This window comes from Cervus elaphus, chromosome 23 (assembly GCF_910594005.1).
Source record: "Cervus elaphus chromosome 23, mCerEla1.1, whole genome shotgun sequence".
Taxonomy (NCBI): domain Eukaryota; kingdom Metazoa; phylum Chordata; class Mammalia; order Artiodactyla; family Cervidae; genus Cervus; species Cervus elaphus.
Window position 1 is genome coordinate 31756928 of NC_057837.1, and position 18038 is coordinate 31774965.

Consider the following 18038-nt stretch of genomic DNA (forward strand, 5'->3'; position numbering starts at 1 on the left):
CAAGAGAATCTTCCCAATCCAGGGATTGAACCTGGGTCTCCTGCATTGAAGGAAGATTCTTTATGGTCTGAGCCACCAGGGAAACCCAATTAACACAAAATTGCCCCTAAATCTTTTCTAGTCAAAATGTTGCATGTGGTCCAGCAGCATTAGCATCACCTCAGAGCTTGTTTGAAATGAAGCATCAGGTCCCACCAACCAACTGAATCAGGATATGAATTTTAATAAGATCCCAGATGATCAATATGCACATTAAAGTTTGACCCAAGGGTCCAGAAGATCACTAAGTGCTGGGTTTTTCTGTTTTTGTACCGGACTGGTGTAATCTAATGCTAAATGTCACAAAAGACTTTTCATTAAAAACAATGGTAGGATATCTGTTAGAATCAAATTTAACTTTAAAAAAAGTTTTATTGTTCTTGGAAGTTTCTGTTTTAGGCCAGTTCATTTCATAAGCAAACCTATCCTCTTTCCAAAACTTTGGCTCAGATCTGCTAGTAAAAATATGATGTGGAACAAAAATAGGACGATCTCTGTTTCTTATTATCTCATTTCGATTTTTGAACCAAGATCAATCACATTGTAAAAGGACTCTGCCAGCATAAAATACACTTTCTGCTAATTCCTTTAAATATCTGTTTTATAAAAAAAATTCTTTGGGGGTTTTATTTTCCCCCCTCCTTTTGTGTTACAGATTCAACCATAATTCCTCCAGTTCTTTTCCCTACTCAATTTCACCACAGTATCCACAATCCAAACCCCATGTTTTAGAACTTGACATATTCCATATGCTTCTCCCCCACCCCAAGGGAATGCTTCCAAGTGCCCATCTGGATATAGTTTAGACCAGGGCAGAAATAACTCAGAGGCCTTGCCATAAAGCCCTTCTCATTATCATCTGCATAAAGAGGAACATCTTGTATTCCACAAATTATACTTTAAAAATAAAACTCAAGCAAGGAAGACAAAATAATCAAAATTAACTTCTCATGGATGAGAAGAAAAAAAGATGAAGCATTAAGATTTGTTTATACAATAATCAGGATTTAGTGTCTATTAAAGAATAAAATGGATGAAACTTGCTTTTTGTGTTTATCTTCTGTCTTCTAGGAGGAGAGCTCAGTGTTGTCCATTTAGTTTTAATTTTGAACTGCCAAACAAGAGACTTTAGAAATGGCAGGGTGAGAGAATTAACATTCATTGAACATCAGGCATGCATCAGCCCTGTGTTGTACATTTAAAATTTAACATATATAATCATAACTATGGCCCTATATGGATAAGATTATCCCCAAAGATGAAATGAATCTCTCTAGGTTTTAAACAAATAGCTTCTTCACATTAACTTCTTAGTTAACTTAACAAAAAATGGGATCTTGTCTGTCTTGAACATTCCCAGTACCTGGCCCAGTTCCTAATAACTGCTGAACGTTAGATTGTTTAAGAATGTGAATGTGGTAAAGACCAAGAGGAAAAAAACAAAAACAAAAAAGCCCTTTAATTTAGCAATTATGAAGCCTAGTAAGCTATGTGAAGGACTTTGGACTTATCATAAGAACAATGTTCACATTTTATTCATCATTGGCTATAAAGCATCTATTATGAGAGTAAATTGTGCTTTATATATGAAGCATCTAACATATGTGTAACAAATGCTTACCTGTATAAAATAGGGGCTTAATAAATGTTTGTTGAATAAAAAATACATATGTATATCTATATGGCTGTATGTGCATATATATGTTATATATATATATATATGTACTTATATTTCTTCCCATACAAAACTTTGTGCTTTTTATAAAGATAAAAGCAAACAAAACCTTTTTCCCACGTGACAACTTAAACTTGCATTCCCTTTCAGATGCTCAGAGGGTGTCTTTGTTTTGACACAATGCCAGTTGGATCCTAAAGAGGCATTGACTGGTAGGCTAAAAGAAAGTAACCTGAGATATTTGAACATGGTCCAGAAATAGGACTTTTCTTTCATTAAAAAAAAAATAATCCGTTCTTGATGCACAGAATGGCATGTCTAGAAGAGGAGCAAGATTTTTGGAATAAACAGAGCAGTGTCCTCAAAACCATCCTTTTCTCTCCACAGTAAGTTAGGTATTATATTCTTTTCAAAACAGAATTAGTAACATCAACCAAAGCCCAATAATCCGTGATACAGTAAAACAAAAACCTTTTAGTTTTAAAAACCGATGTCTTACTATCCAATATTTATTAAGCACCCATTACCAGTGTGGCACTACCAGTGTTACAAGTATTTCTCTACTGATGGATTAAAAAGTCCCATTTCACTTGCCATGTCTTTTGCACTATCTACTTCTAGAAAATACATTACTGTTATTTAATTTAACCTAAGACCACCCAGAATGTGACAGGATCCTACTGTTGACTGTATGTCCATACTTCATATTTTAAAGGGCTTATAGTTCAACAAGGAACTGTAAGAGTGATTTTTCATTAATTTCTGTCAAAATTAATAAAAAGAAACCTCAACTATAAAGAGTGGAGAAACCAAAAGGAACTCTCACACCCCATGATGGCAGCTGAGCCCAAAAGGAAAAAGAAAGAAGCCTCCTCTCTCTCCTAGCATGGACTCCGACAATAAAAGCCATGGATTCTGTTTACTGCCCTCCTGGCTTCCTTTTCTCTCTAAAAAAGTATCATCCTCCTGCTGCGCAGGGACTTGCAGTAGATCACTACAGTTGTTCATCCTGAATTGCAGTTCTCTGCTGATCCTGGATAAGCCCATTTTTGCTGGAGGAATATGTAGCATTCTATTTATTTCAGATCCACATTTTGGTGGTTTGGTAAGCAAACAGGTATGGCACCCACAATTCAGCCCATTGTCATTCATTGCTTTTCTCACCAAATCTGGAGTCTGAAGATCCTTCTCCTGGATCTGAGCTCACATTCTCTTTGCATTTGAAGCTCTCTAGGTTTTATTCAGAATCTATTATAAAGCTTCATTTTTCTGGTCAATGCTTTGCTCTGTATGCAAGTACTCACTTGGCACTTCTGTCTGATTTGAGATCAGACTGTTTCAACTGAAGCAGACTAGCCTTTGATCCATTCCTTCAGGAGTAGGGGACGTTTCACTGAAACTGTGCCTGTTTTTGTCCAGCCTTCAGCCTATTCCTTTGCAAAGGGCTAGTCTCTGGAAAGTGGCTAAAAAAGCCTTTCGCCAAGCTCCTCCAGGACCAAGCTATTTCCTTAGGATTGGCTGGTATTTTAGGCTTGTGAGCTATTTGAACTGAGCTCCTTATGCTGCAAAATGTTTGAAAATTGTTCTTTTACTCTAGAGAAAAACCTCTGAGACATCAGAGCCCAGTTAACTAAGAATTGTGAGAGTACATTTCAAGCAGAGACTCTGGCAAATTTGATGTTTAAGAACTGAAGTCTTTCCTTATGCACATTTCTAACTAAATGGGACAACCTGACCAAAGACAATTTAGGATCTCAATGATCATTATGATGAACTTTTGAAATTCCCAAAGTTGAAATTTTTTTAGAAACAAAGAGGACTACAATAGCTCAAAATTTCCAGAAATGAGTGGAATGCTTACTTTGATTGGTATTTGGAAGCTTCCCAACAGTATCAGGAGTCTAGAATTGCTTCTTTACAAAATAAGATTTTACGGAAAACATGAGCAATGAGAGATAAAATGGCTCCCGGTGCCTCAGGCTCCTCTTCCTCAGCTTCTCTGTCTCAGGCTCTGCCCCTAGCATCATCCACTCTCTCTCTTTTGGCTCTTCATGGGTTAGATCCCATCTCCAGGGCCATCTTCCTCCTTCCTAGCTACACTGTCTTCTCCTCCTCTGTACTGTCAATTACCCTCATACCAATTCTCTTACCAAGCTTCCCTGTTGAAACTATTCTCATTTGCTTTTCCTCTGAACTTGTTGGAATGTCTGTTTAAAATTAAGCCTTCCAGGAATCCAGAGGCTGAACTGTTAATTTTTGTATTCCCTGAACCAAAGCTGAATTAAGAGCTATAGTCAAAAGTTTTCCCACAGTAACTGAGGATACTCACAGATTGCTGGAGAATATAATATAATTATTTAAACTTATCAACCTTACATCAGCTAGTTCTTATGTTGGTCTGTGAAGGCTAGGATCAGCATTGGATGAAAACTACTAATTGGGGGAAATCCTGAAAGGTTTCTAGAATTACAGCTGGGAGGCCAGCTCGCTATCATTATATGATCAGCCTCAGGCAGTCCCCAGGAGGCTTGATCATATTGTTCCTGGGGTTTCTCCAAAACCTGCTGATTGGAACAAAATCCAGGCTCACACACAAAAATCTGATGAAACTGTTCATGAGTATTACAATCAACTTCACATCATTTTTAAGGAAAATTCTGATATTCCTTTAGATATTGATTTCACCCAGGTAACTTTTAACACTATGTTTATTAATGGGCTGAACTGGGACTTTTCCCTTCTAGTAACAAGGATCAGTATGGAATGGGAAACTGTGTCTATCCCAGATTTGGTTAATGTGGCAAACCAGCTCTCTCCAACTCCAAATGAGTCACCTCAGAGGAAGACTGCCAAAATTCTTAATCTTCAACCCCAGCAAAAGAAGGCTCCTAAGTGAAACCATACCCTACTAGTATATGCTATTATTGCAGAGCCAGGACACTGGAAAAGAGATTGTTACAAATCTAGGTGCTTCAGACACCTTCAGCCTGAAGCACTTCTAACCGGCCATTCAACATCTTCCCAGTTCTCACTGATAGGGCTCTCAGGAACTACAGGAATTCTTCCCTCTTAACTTGTGTGGAGAAACATTTCTTTAGATTAGAGATGGATTTCTTCCAGTCCTAACTGACCCCAGAGTCACACTCTCGGTGCTCAACTCCATTACTATTAAAAAAAAAAAAAAAAGCTCCTGCCTCAGAGAACAGAAACAGTTCACAGTGGGGATCTAAGGAGTCTCAGGAGGTTCCTGTCTCTGAACCAATTCCCTTTTGTTTAAGTCCTTTGAGAGATACAGGTGCTTTCCCCTTAGTTCCTCTAGCACCCATTTGTCAGGTCAAGACATCTTAGAGAAGTGCCATGCTGGAATATTTTTGTCCCAGAGGGGGAAATAATTCAAGATTCTGACAGGAAGTCATCAAAGTAACCAACAAGGGAAATTAGATGACCCTTTGACATCTTCTATCTTCCATCTCTGATGGTTCTAGAGCTGATTCTGGAAATACTTACCATCTGTCTCTATTGAATCAACTACCACCTTCCTTATGGGCAAAATCTCTAACTGATGTTGTCAAAATTCACAACACACCGCCTATGAAGATTCAAGTAGACCCCTCAAAACCTCTTCCCAGATTTAACAAAAAGTCTTTAAATACAAATATTCTTCAAGACACAAAAACCCTACTAGGAAACTACAAAGCTCAAGGTTTCATTATCCCTTGTACTATCCTTTTGAAGCATTCCCAGTTTACCAGTGACAAAAGCTAAAGGTCAGATTTATCTAGGACCTCCAAACAATCAACAATACCATTATCCTTTTCCATTGTGTGGTCCCCAACTCTCACACGATACTGACATCAGTCCAACTGGAAGCAAATTCTTTACTGTAATTGATTCATGCAGAGCATTCTCTAGCACTCTGGTTGATGAAGCTAGTCAATACCTTTTTGCCTTTACTTGGTAAGAAGAACAATTCACCTGGACAGTAACACCTCAGGGTTTTACTCAGAGACCTTGTTTCTCAGGAATCGTGAAAGCTGGTCTGGATCATACAAAGTTCTCTATAAGTTCAACTACTTAGCTGCAGCATGTGGATGATTTGCTTCTTCATGCTGTATCTCAAGCCTCACAGGAAAACTGCATCCACTTGCTAAAGTTTTCAGCCTTAAAGGGACCTAAGATCACCAAGGGAAAGCTGCAGTCAGCCCAAATCCAGCTTTGATATTTAGGGTATCTGCTATCAGGACAAGGGCTGTACCTAGGTCCAGACAGACTTTGTGGTGTCCTACATTTCCCAAAACCCGAAACTAAGCACAACTATAAAGTTTTCTCTAGCTAGTTGATTATTGCTGAAACTGGATTCCAAATTTCTCTCTTATGGCTAAATCTCTGTATGTTTTACTCAACAATAACATCCTCAACCCAATTTTAAGAGGAAATGAGATGACATAACCTTCAAGGCCTTAAAGGCAATTTGATGAACCTACCTGTCCTTGGGCATCCCAATGATCAGATTCTCTTTTCCCTTTTTATATGAAAAGCAAGAGAACACAACCCTGACACACAGGGTATTACGGCCAGCAACTGGCCCCTGTAGAGTGGGGCTATCCCCCATGCCTTATAGTCGTTACAGTCACTCCTTTTGGTTAAAATTACGAGAAAATTATTGTGAGATTCCTTTCAATAGTTTTTGTATCTCATGTGGTAGAAGTTCTGAATTCTCATCACATTCAACCTTTCTCCGTCCTTTTGTTAATTGCTCCTCACATAACTCTTTTACATTATCAGGCCCTTAACCCAGCTACTCCTCTCCTTTTCATCATCAACAGAGTCCCTCATGATGCTTAACACTGATGCACCCCCTTCGGACTCCTTGTGATGATCTACAGGAAATTCCACTGGGTAATGCTGGCTTTTCATGGTTCACTGATGTTCTCATTTAAAAGGTGACAATGGCAAACACATTAATAGTTCCAGGTCTGCTATTATGGGGGCTTCCCCGGTGGCTCAGTGGTAAAGAATCTTCCTTCAATGCAAGGGACACAGGTTCAATCCCTGGGTCAGGAAGATCCTCTAGAGAAGGAAAGGCAACACATTCCAGGATTCTTGCCTGGGAAATCCCATGGGTAGAGGAAGCTGGCAGGCTACAGTCCATGGAGTTGCAAAGAGTCAGACACGACTTAGTGACTAAACAACATGCTACTAAGACTCATTTTGCTGTTGCTGAGCAGCATCCTTACTTAAGGCTACTTTGGCCCAGATTGAATTATATGCTTTTACATGGGCTTATACTTTAATCAAGGATAAAACTGCTAATATTGATATTGATAGTAGACATGCTTTTGGAGCAGCTCATAATTTTGGAATACTGTGGGGGCAATGTGTCTTCCTTACTAAGCAATATGCCCTCCTTACTTCCAGGGGCAAAAAAGTTTTAAATGCCTCCCCTCGAGTTTAGGAATTATTAGATGTGATACTTTCCCTTGGCACTTTAGCTATTATTAAGGTTCTGTGACACTGTGAACTTGACTCTATGTAAGCTAAGGAAAATCACCTTGACAATAGTTTTATAAGGAATGCTGCCCTTAAAGGAACTAATAGCAACCAAACTTCTGTCATGGTCCAAAGGGAAATTTAGAAAAACTGGGTATAGAAGCCCAGAAATTGGCCTCAGAAATGGGAAAACATGATTGGAAATTCAATTATTGTTGGTTTGATAAAAAGAGAAAGCTCTGGTTTGCATCAAATAGCAACCTATTGCTACCAGATACTCTAAAACTCCGACTCCCCGCCACTGTGTATGCATTAAACCATTGTTCTACTGACAAGATGATTGCCTTCATGAATCAGTATCAGAGAGGACACATTAACAAGACTGAGAAAAGTGCCTACCTCACTTGTCCCACTCGTCCAAAGTAGAACTGAGGGAAGCCTGTCTGTGCTGCTCCCAGACATTTTAAATTGCCTAATGGACCATTCAAGCTCTGGCAAATGGATTTTATACAATTTCTTCCTCTAATGGATATAAATATGTTTTAGTCGTGGTCTATATGTTTTCACAGTGGACTGAGGCCTTCCTTTGCAGACAGGCTGCTCTCTCTTCCGTGGCAAAAGTCCTTTTGGAAAAGAGGATCCCTACCTGGGGAACTCCTCTCAGACTTCACAGTGACTGAGGCAATCCATTCTACTGGCCAGGTACTCTGACAAGTCTGCTGGTTGACTAGTTTTACAGCACTTCCACTGTGCTTACCACTTTCAATCCCCTGATTTAAGTGAACACCAAACAGCATTATTAAGACTCACTTGGCCAAATTTATAGAAGCCCTCCAAACACCTTGGTCAAAAGCATTGCTATCAGTCCTTCTAAATCTTGGATCCTCCCCTTTTGAAACTTATAAACTCTTTATCTTTTGAGATAGCCCCAGAATTTCCAATGCACTTGGCTCTCACTTATTTTGACCCACAACTGATAAAAAGAGAGATATTCCAATACTCCAAGGGATTAATTGCTGCTATTAAAAGTAACCATGTTTTAATAGCATAATCTTTTCATAGTGTACCTTTGAGAAATTAAGACATTAGGCGTTACATCTTGAAACCTAGAGATTCTGTCAACTGGAAAAGACTCCTCCAGAAGAACTCACTTCATCCTCACTGGAAAGGCCCCTATTGGGTACCTCTAACCAACCCTGTGAAACCAAGCTCTCAGGAATAGACTCTTGGATTCATATGGTTCACCTAAAGAAATCACTGAACCCTGATTGGACCTGCATATCACCTGGTGACCTGAAGCAAAGATTTTCTAGAATTGAAGCAGATGACATCTGATTAGACAGTTTCCCAAGATATCCAGCCTAGGCCTGTTAGATGTTTGTTGCCAAACCTCTGATGATGACATATGGCTTCAGACAATCTCCAGTGTCTATGATCTTGATATCAAATGGACTTCAGATTAAAAGTACCTGAGCATTCTCCCTCCCACTCCTCCTAGCTACACAAATGTGACCTTAATAGATTTCCAGTCTGTGCACTTTCCCTCTGACATGAGATACTATACCAGGAAAGGTCCTTCTTGACATAGACACACAGAAAACTGCTGAAACCAGAAACCCTGACTCTAGATCAGCAATGCTTTCAGAGAAAGATTATGATCAAAAGGGGGAAATGTAAAAAGTTAATAAATAGAATTTCAAATAAATAGAGTCACATACCAAAAGGGGGCACTTTCATGCCCTGCAAAAACAGCAGTGTCCAACAGGAAGGAGAAAGACCTCTCTTTCTTCTGGAAGGGCTCAACCAATGAGAAGAATGTTTACTATGGCTCTCTCAACTTCCTTTTCTTCTCTATAGAAGTGTTCTCCTGATCTCTTTCTATACAGAGACTTGCATGTGGCTCACTATGGTTGCAGGCCTCAAATTGCAGTTCTCTGATAATTCCAAATAAACCCATCTTTGTTGGAAAAAATATCTGACAAAAATAGGTATTTTTGTCAGGCCAACAGTTTCAAACACTTCCAAAATCCTTTTCTTGCTAGGAGTAAGAAGAAAAAGTGGATTGGGGTGGAGATAAGGCATATGAGTAAAGAAGGCTTAATTGAGATGGGGATTTCTGCTGGAAGAAATAATGATAGGGATTCTCTGGAAGAGTCTAAATGTTTCCAAGTTTTTTTTAAAAAAGATAAAATTAATGTTATCTGAAGATGAGAATTCCAAAAATTAAAACATGCCAAGAGCTCAGGCATGTACTCTTGATAATGTTAGGCAGGACTCTAAAACCATTCATAAGAGAAGTTTAATGCTATTTATAACCTAAACTATGACTAAAACAGAGGAAATATGCAAACAGACTTCCTTGAAGTTCCCACCATATCCTCTTAACAGTTGTTTGGACATATATGCTATTAGTTGTCCATCCTATTAGTAACAGTGCTTCCTTCCTGCAGATTCATTCTCACTGAAACAATACACTATAAAAAAAAGGATTTACATAAAAGACAGCTGGAGCTGGTTGCCAGGGGAACTGACGACGTTCCAGACACATTCCACATTAGCAGGATAAACTTCTGGGTAGCCAGGGCTGTTGAAGATGCCTTCAGCCATGTGGAATATTCCACCACAAGCTAGAAGAAAAGAGAAACAAAGTGAGTGGCAGAGTAAATGTCAGATACAAGACACCATATAGAGAAAGAACACTAGAAGAGCTGTTAGGAGCATCAAAGGATGTACTATTTTCATTTCATAATAAAAAAAATCCATGGCATATATAATAATAAAGAAAAGATTCTGTAACTTGAAAACTAAAAGCCACTAGGTATGGTGGATTAAAAGGAACCCCTGTAGTTTCTTTTCTTAAAGACTTTTCTCCCTGTGAACTATAGCTTTATGTAATAAAAGACTCATTTTAATCCTACACTCCCTCAGTATTTCTGACCAGGATGATTTTCACCCCTGGCTTAGAAAGGAAAGCAATATTTCAACATTTCCTTCTCAGGAGAGCACACAACCTGCACAAATCTCCCAGGCTTTCTAAGGCTTATTAACAGCTAATAGTGAGGATGCTGACAAGCAGAACTATCCTAGCTTACAGCCTCTTACTGGTTGCTCCTCTTTCCCCTTCTCCCCACGTGCCATAGTCCATCCTGCATCCCTGAAGACACCCAGCCCCGCTTGAGAGCAGCTGTCAGGCCAGGGAGACTGAAGAATGGCAGTTGTCCACCCGTAAAAGACACCATTGGACACTGTCCATCAGGGGCTCCCTTAACAAACATATCAAGAAGGAGAACGAGGACACACTGGCAAGCAAGTCACCCAAGATCATCCCAACCAATTCTCCCCACTTCCAGTGCTCACCCTGAGCAGCATTAGTCACTATAGTCAAGGTGCGGGAACAAATGTCTGTTAATGGATAAGGAAGATGTGGTACAGAGTTCACAGCTGTTAGAATTTAGAAGCATGTTAACCAAATTTGAAAGACCGTAAAATGAGTCACAGTGGTGATCTACGAAACTAGTTCAGAACACAAAATGTAAGGGAATCCCAAATAATAAATCAAGGATTTTCTACACATTCCTCTTAACCTAATAGCACCACTTGCTAACATTTCTTACCTGACGTGGAGGCAGCATATGTGGCGTGGAAACCACCAAAACTCACTGTAGAATCCGAGATGAACTTCAGCGTCAGAGCATTGCTGAAGGAAGTGATAGGATGGGGCATGGAGTGGCCACAGTATCTGCCTAAATAATGATGATATTGACAAGGAGAATGAATGATGATATGCCAACATGTATTCACTAAAATCACGAGAGACCAAAGCAAACAGAAGAAACCACGACGAGAGAACCATTTAGATCAGGGTCAGTGTTTGGGATGATGCCTGATGATTCAAAATGAACTGTGAACACATTTATAAATATGATAAAGACTGTGAGGGGAAGGTAAGGGAAACACAGAAAACTTCCAAATGTAACTCTCCAGGTCAGTAGGCACCTGCACAAAGAAGTGGGCTAATACGTAAAAGCAAGACACAGTAGCTGAGAAACTGTGGATGTTGGAGCCAGAACACCTGAATTCACCTCCAGGCTCAGCTACTTACCAGCTATGCGATGGGAGTCAAGCTACTCAAGTTCTCTGTGCCTCAGTTTCTCCACTTGAGAAACAGGTACATGGATAATAATGAAGTTCTATGTCATAAGGGTATAAGAATTGAGTTACTATTTATAAAGTTTTTTAATAAATAGAACTTTATAAAAAATAGTACTATAGCACTATAGTATAGTACTATAGCACTATAAATAGTACTATTTATAAAGTTTACTATTATAAAGTTCAGAGTAGTGCTGAGTGCAAGGTTATATAAGTGTCTGTTAAATAATATATCCTTGACCATGGTCAAATGCTTACAGGCAAAAATCACAAAGAATACAATCAGAAGTCCACAGAGAGCATTCGTCAATTGCCTACTATCATCTCAGGCACTGTTCGGGGTACTGAGAACACAGTCATGAGCAAAACAAAGTCCCTTCTCTGATGGAAACTGTCTTCTACTGCAGGATAAGGAGCTGGAGTGACAAAGCTCAAATAGGAGTGACTCATAGAGGACACTTAAATGAGTGAGTGAGTGAAAGTCGCTCACACATGTCTGACCCTTTGTGAACCCATGGACTGTAGACCACCAGGCTTCTCTGTCTATGGAATTATATGTATATAGATACATGTATACATGCCAGGCTCCTTTGTCCATGGAATTCTCCAGGCCAGAATACTGGAGTGGGTAGCCATTCCCTTCTCCAGGGGATCTTCCCAAAATAACCTGAGATTATTTTGTTTGAGAACATTACAGAAACTATAAGCAACATTCTTTAATTTTACTGGGATGTCTTACAAACAAAACTCCATAATATCTACCTGCCTGTCTGTCTGTATATCTATCTATCTATCATCTATCTATTCTATTCATCCAACCATCCATCATCTAACCAACCAACCATCTATCCATCCATCCAATGTGTGTGTGTGTATTTATATATATATATATATATATATATTTACCTATCCATTACAGCTATCTATCTATCCATCCATCTATCCATTACTTTTCTTCCACTGAGGACAAAACCAGAAGAAACATGCTCAATTTGAACACGAGAACTGTGGTCAAATAGTAACAAGAAATTTCCCACAGAATACTATCTAATGTTAGAAGGGATTGCATTTAACTACTGTTTAAAGCAGTTGCAACTTTTCAATTAAAAAAAAATACATAAACTATTCATGTCCTTGAAGATGAACGAGCTGAGTTTCTCAAACCCTACATTGAATCCTGCTTCCTCAGCCTCTCAGTATCTTTACTTGGCTTATGACAGTCTTCACAGCTATTGGAAACATTCCAACCTCTGATGACAGCATATACACACGTAAGTACAGAAACTGCAAAAAGCCCAGGCCACAGAAGTGAGTGAGCGAGCAGGGCATACCACGGAGGGGTGCGTCGTCATGGCTGCCGTCCAACACCTCCACAAAATCTCGGGTACATGGTGTGCTGCTTTCAAGGCCAAAGTGGCTGAAGGATAGGGTGATGTGACTGACTGTAAGGGAAGAAGGGAAAACTGTTTAATAAAGTTCTTGCAAACAAAACATACAGGGAACAAGATTTCACCCCTGATCCTTTCACCTGCTGGTTCTCTGGCAAAGAACTGATGAATTTAACAGTTGTGCACAAGACGACAGGGGCACAGAGGAGAAGTAACCACCGCTGTCCTAAAAGTTTTTTGTCTGAAGAGTGACTGAAAAGCTTTTTAAAATGTCCGTAGACTCTGAAATGCTGGTGCTGGTAAGAGAGTCCTGGGGTGGGTTTACTTCATGGATGATGGGGAAAGTATCAGCTGTTGCTGTGTTTCTCTCAGAAGTATTTTTCTTAATAGCTTCCTTAGATTCTGATTCTTTACTTGTGCTTGTAAATAAGACACATTTTCCTCCCTGACACAGATATCCTAGCATTTTCTGTGTTACTTTAAGTCCAGAAGCAGGGACACGGAGGTTCAGTCATTTTCAAAGAAAGCTTTGAATTACTTGCAGAATAGTCTGAGTCGGGGTCCATTTTCCTTTTGTTTTCTTCCAGGGTCTTGAATTTTTAGAATAGGATCTTTTCCTTTTGCTGTCTTTACACCAGTGAGCTCTTTCATCTAAGAGCTTTACAACTGTTTAGAAACTATCCTTAGGGGCAAGGCTGCAGGACTCAAGGCCGGGAGCTTCTTTATCCAAGGACTGGTTCCTGGCTGGCTGGCTACTTTCTTTGGCTAAGGGTTACATCACTGACCCCCAAATCATATGCAGAGCAATAAAGATACCCTTTTGTTAATGTTTAACATCCCTAGGAAAAATGTTAGAGAATATTTAAGCCAAACCCTTCATTTGTTAGATTAGCTAATGGGGCATTGTGAGCCTAAGTGACTTTCCTATTATCACACAGGTCATTAATTAGAGAGTGGAGTCAAGAACTTAATGCTTTTCCCACATTATGTCTGAAGTCATCAATTTCCCCTGAAAACCTCAAGAAGAGCAGGGCTCCTTTGAAACAAGATTCACAATGGCCCCGGGGTCACCCTCCTCATGGTCATTTTGCTTGAGTTCTTAGTGGTCTCCTCATTTTCTCTGTAAAATGTGGACAGTAATCCTTACCACTAGATTGTTACCAGATCAGAAAGATTCTAGGATTCTAAAAAGAACACAGTGTAAGCACTTATTGAATGCTTCTTCAAGGCCTATGCTGGGACTTTTAAAAATATATTTTATAACCAAGAGAGATCAGGCTTTATCATTAACTTCCACCTTGACTGAAGACCAATATGCTCATGGCATTGCATCCCCAAAGTATAAGTTATTAACTCTCTAGTCTATGGTTCTTATTGTTCATTTATTCATTTAGTGTCTTCCTTGAGCACCTACTACAGTCAAGACAAATAGTCAAAAACTATTTATTCATCCAGTATTTTTGTTAATCCCCAATTTCACATGCCTGTCATTTCTACTAGGTTATAGGTTTTCGCTTTGTTATTTCCTTTGCTAGGCCTTGAAACTTATAAAAAGAAAATTAATTAAGAATAAAGAGCAAAAATTACTTCCTACCAGATTAGGAAGCCCTTGTTCTCCTGCACATGAGGAATTAGGACTTCCAAAAACAGGAGAGGAAGGCCATCAATTGTTACCAGTGAGGAGATAAGAACATGAGTCATTGCTGGACTTTCCCACAGACACGATGCATCCTGGATTCTTTTTTATTTTTGTTACTTACAGGGAGGCTGAGCCTGAATTATCCAGCTGCAGTTCTGATTTTTCGGATAGTTGTTTGGGAACAGTGGAGAGGAGATAGTGTCAACGGAGTCGGTGAGGATGTGGCCGCCACAGGCTGAGGAACACATAGATACACACTTATGTCATACACTTTTGATTTCTACTGATTCTCCAGAACAATTATTTGAAGAATGAAAACATAAATGATGTTTCCTTATTTCTAAAGGGCATGTCAAGGAAGTTCTCTGCCAAGGAAGCTGCACATGAACCATGAGAAAGTGGCAATGTGCTCTACATTTATAACAGGGTTCTTCAATTACTGGAAGTGGGGAGTGGCAAAGAACAGATTAAATGGTTGTGAACTGCCTGAATCTTTCAAAGGAAGTCTGGCATCGATTCACTTACTTTACCCACTCGTAAACTATAGGCACAGGGATAATCTCTTAACGACTGACTTCATTTTTAGGAAAGTAAATACTCAGTTGACAGAGACTTCATACGGGCAGTTGTGTGCTATCAGGGACGTGCAGATCCCAGGGGGAACAGAAGATGGGGGTGTCTGCTGAGAGCTGGGGAGTGTACGAGGTGTGTCACAAGGGGGATGGTGCTGAAGGAGGAGTCGGGTGAGGAAGAGTGGTCTGGGGAGAGGGCAGCCTGAACAAGATAGACAGGAGGGTATGGGGTGACGTGTGGGGCGCGTGAGGAGAGTCAGGGCAGTGCTGAGAAAAGACAGGCAGGTTCCGCCCCATGGAGAACATCCAGAGACGCTGGGGCTCCACTCCCTGCCTAGTGCGGAGTCAGGACAGACGACGGTACACTGAAGGTCAGGGTCAGAACTCACGACTACACACTGACTTGGGAGGAATACGTGAGCCCAAGGACGCTGCTGTAGTAGCCCAAAGACCTGTTGGGGACTTTTTTTAGCTCTGAAGTGAAATGTAAGTGATTAGTTAGGAGAAAAAGTGTTAAGAAACTGTTCTTTGAAAGAACTCTGCGATCAGTCTTGCTCCGCAGTCTACATTGCAACCTCGGGGGACCTCCACCCAAAAACTCTTCCTGGCCAGGGCTCTTTACTACAGAAAATGAGCAAGCGGGTCCACTGAAACAGATGAAATGACCAAAGAGACCACACTTATTTGCAAGGACAGGAATCCTCTGAAAATAAAATCACAGGCACATTCAGCAGACAGGAGCCCCTCCAGCTCTAGGTTCCATCTCTGATGGTGGGCAAAGGGTTAACCTCTAAGAATACCAGAAAAAAGGCAATGGATGGAAAGGTCTCTAGCAGAAAGTGGTGATTTAAGAAAAAGACAATGGATTGGGGTATGGGGAGGGGGTGGACACACTTCCGGGTGAGACAGCAGTTAAGACTTTGCCTTCCAAGGCAGTGGGTGTGGGTTTGACCCCTGGTGGGGGAGCTAAGATCCCACATGCCTCTTAGCCAAAAATAAATAATAAATAAATAAAAACAGAAACAATAGTATAACAAATTCAAAAGATTTTTTTTTAAAGGTCCACATAAAATCTAAAAAGAAAGAAAAGAAAAAGACAACAGAAAACAACACTGATTCTTCAGGTGAAGGGCAACCACTACCTCAAGGCTTAGAATCTGACTCTATGTTACAAGTCTTGCAATTTATAGCAGTGTATCTCTGAGTATAAAATCTTAGATAAATGCTAGGTCATTTATCTATGAATGAATGAATTTGGATAAATACTTCTTTACAAGTGTCTCTAATATTAAAGACACTTTTCAGTATGATTCTGACAACCTGTTTGAGGAATACAGAGATCCGGAGGACAAAGACAGAGTTAAAAGTCCCAACAGTTAGAATCATTGCAAACCATGGCTCCTTTGTTCTTCTTAAAGTGTCGCACATTAAGTGGAAAGCTGGGAACAATTTCCAAGGACTAGTCTCATTTTATTGCAGCACCAAGAGGGAGAGGTAAGGACAGATGGGCTGCGCCTTGGGAGACCACACGGAACTTGCCTTGTCTGAAGTGAGCGCGAAACCCCCGGCTCTGTCTGGAAGGGCCAGACTGAAATCGCAAGAAGAGGCTGTTTCCGGAAGATATGATGGGGTTCCTCAGTTGCTGTCTTCCACACACACCGGCAAGGCGGGCGGTTGCAGAGCTTACACCATCAAATGCCTACAAAGAAAGGCAACTGGGTACATGGTGGTTCAGGACTTCAGATCAGCATCTACAAGGCCCTGTTCTGTGGAGTATCTATCTGCACATCGGCAACCTGGAAAACACATTTGGACTTCCCTGGTGGTCCAGTGGTTAAGAATCTGCCTGCCAATGCCAATGCAGGTAACACGGGTTCGATTCCTGTTCAGGAAGATTCCATACATCACAGAGCAACTAACACCAAGCGCTACAATTCCTGAGCCCATTTGCCCTAGAGCCAGTGCTCCGCAACAAGAGAAGCCACCACAAAGAGAAGCCAGCGCACTGCAAGGAAGAAGAGCCCCTGTTCACAGCAACTAGAGAAAGCCTGTATGCAACAATAAAGATCCAGCACAGCCAAATAATAATAATTGTTTTTTCTTAAAAAGAAAGAAAACACATTTGCTGTAACCCAGTGCTTTATTCTATTGTCCGGTCACTCGGATCCGTCGGAATGTCTGAGTCCTTGGTCATTTCTAGGAACTCTTCAGACATTTCAGTGGGAGTTTCCGTGTCGAAGAAACTCACCAGGAGGTCCCTGGATGTCTATAAATGCCATGCCTTTCCCCACTCTCATCCTCTCGTGACTCCAGGACAGTTACATCACATACCAGTCTCATAAAACATGCTGATGCAAGAATGAATATTGGAGCAAATACATGAGAAATAATGATGAGGAATCAACTCATTTTCAGAAACTCAGCATTTGCTGGAACTTGTTGCTCTTCATAGGGTTATGGTCAAGAAAAAGATAAATGGTAGAATTCTTTCAAATGATATAGTGATATAAGCCTGATTTATTAATAGAAAATTACCTCATTATTTTAAAATATATAGGGTTCTGTGTCTATTCAGTTCTGTGCTGGGACTTGGCTGACCTTCCATATGAGCCAGTGGAATGGAGTTTAAATTACAGACTCCCCACCCCACCCCCTTACCCCTGCTCCAGATTGCTGAATCGGTGTGTGAAACTGAATTTTCTCATTGCCTTGGAACTCCATTGTCCATTGTCATGGACTATAGTTTACCAGGCTCCTCTGTCCATGGAATTCTCCAGGCCAGAATACTGAAGTGGGTAGCTGTTCCCTTCTCCAGGGGATCTTTCCAACCCAGGAATCAGACCCAGGTCTCCTGCACTGCAGGCGGATTCTTTACCAGCTGAGCCACCAGAGAAGCCCATGAATCTTTAAGCCAGGGGAAATAAGTTCCTTTTTTTGGCGGGGACAACAATATTAATAACAGCAACCATTCATTAAATGTTTACTATGTGCCAGAAACTGGATACAGCCTTTCACATATACTATCCCATTTCTCCTCCCAAGACTCTCCATTTTCAAGAAGAAGATCACAGATGCACAGAGAC

At 40.4% G+C, this 18038-nt stretch overlaps 1 protein-coding gene across 4 annotated transcripts in view; it reads right to left on the bottom strand.

Moving 5' to 3' along the window:
• Positions 1-18038, bottom strand: part of CUBN (cubilin) — a 279652-nt gene that overhangs the window by 98767 nt on the left and 162847 nt on the right. For all 4 annotated transcript variants that reach the window (XM_043882924.1, XM_043882921.1, XM_043882920.1 and 1 more), the window contains 5 exons: positions 16495-16654; positions 14505-14618; positions 12688-12798; positions 10819-10947; positions 9699-9831 (listed from right to left, as the gene is read on the bottom strand). In XM_043882924.1, coding sequence (XP_043738859.1) covers positions 9699-9831; positions 10819-10947; positions 12688-12798; positions 14505-14618; positions 16495-16654 — 647 coding nt within the window. The remainder of the gene's footprint in view (positions 1-9698; positions 9832-10818; positions 10948-12687; positions 12799-14504; positions 14619-16494; positions 16655-18038) is intronic.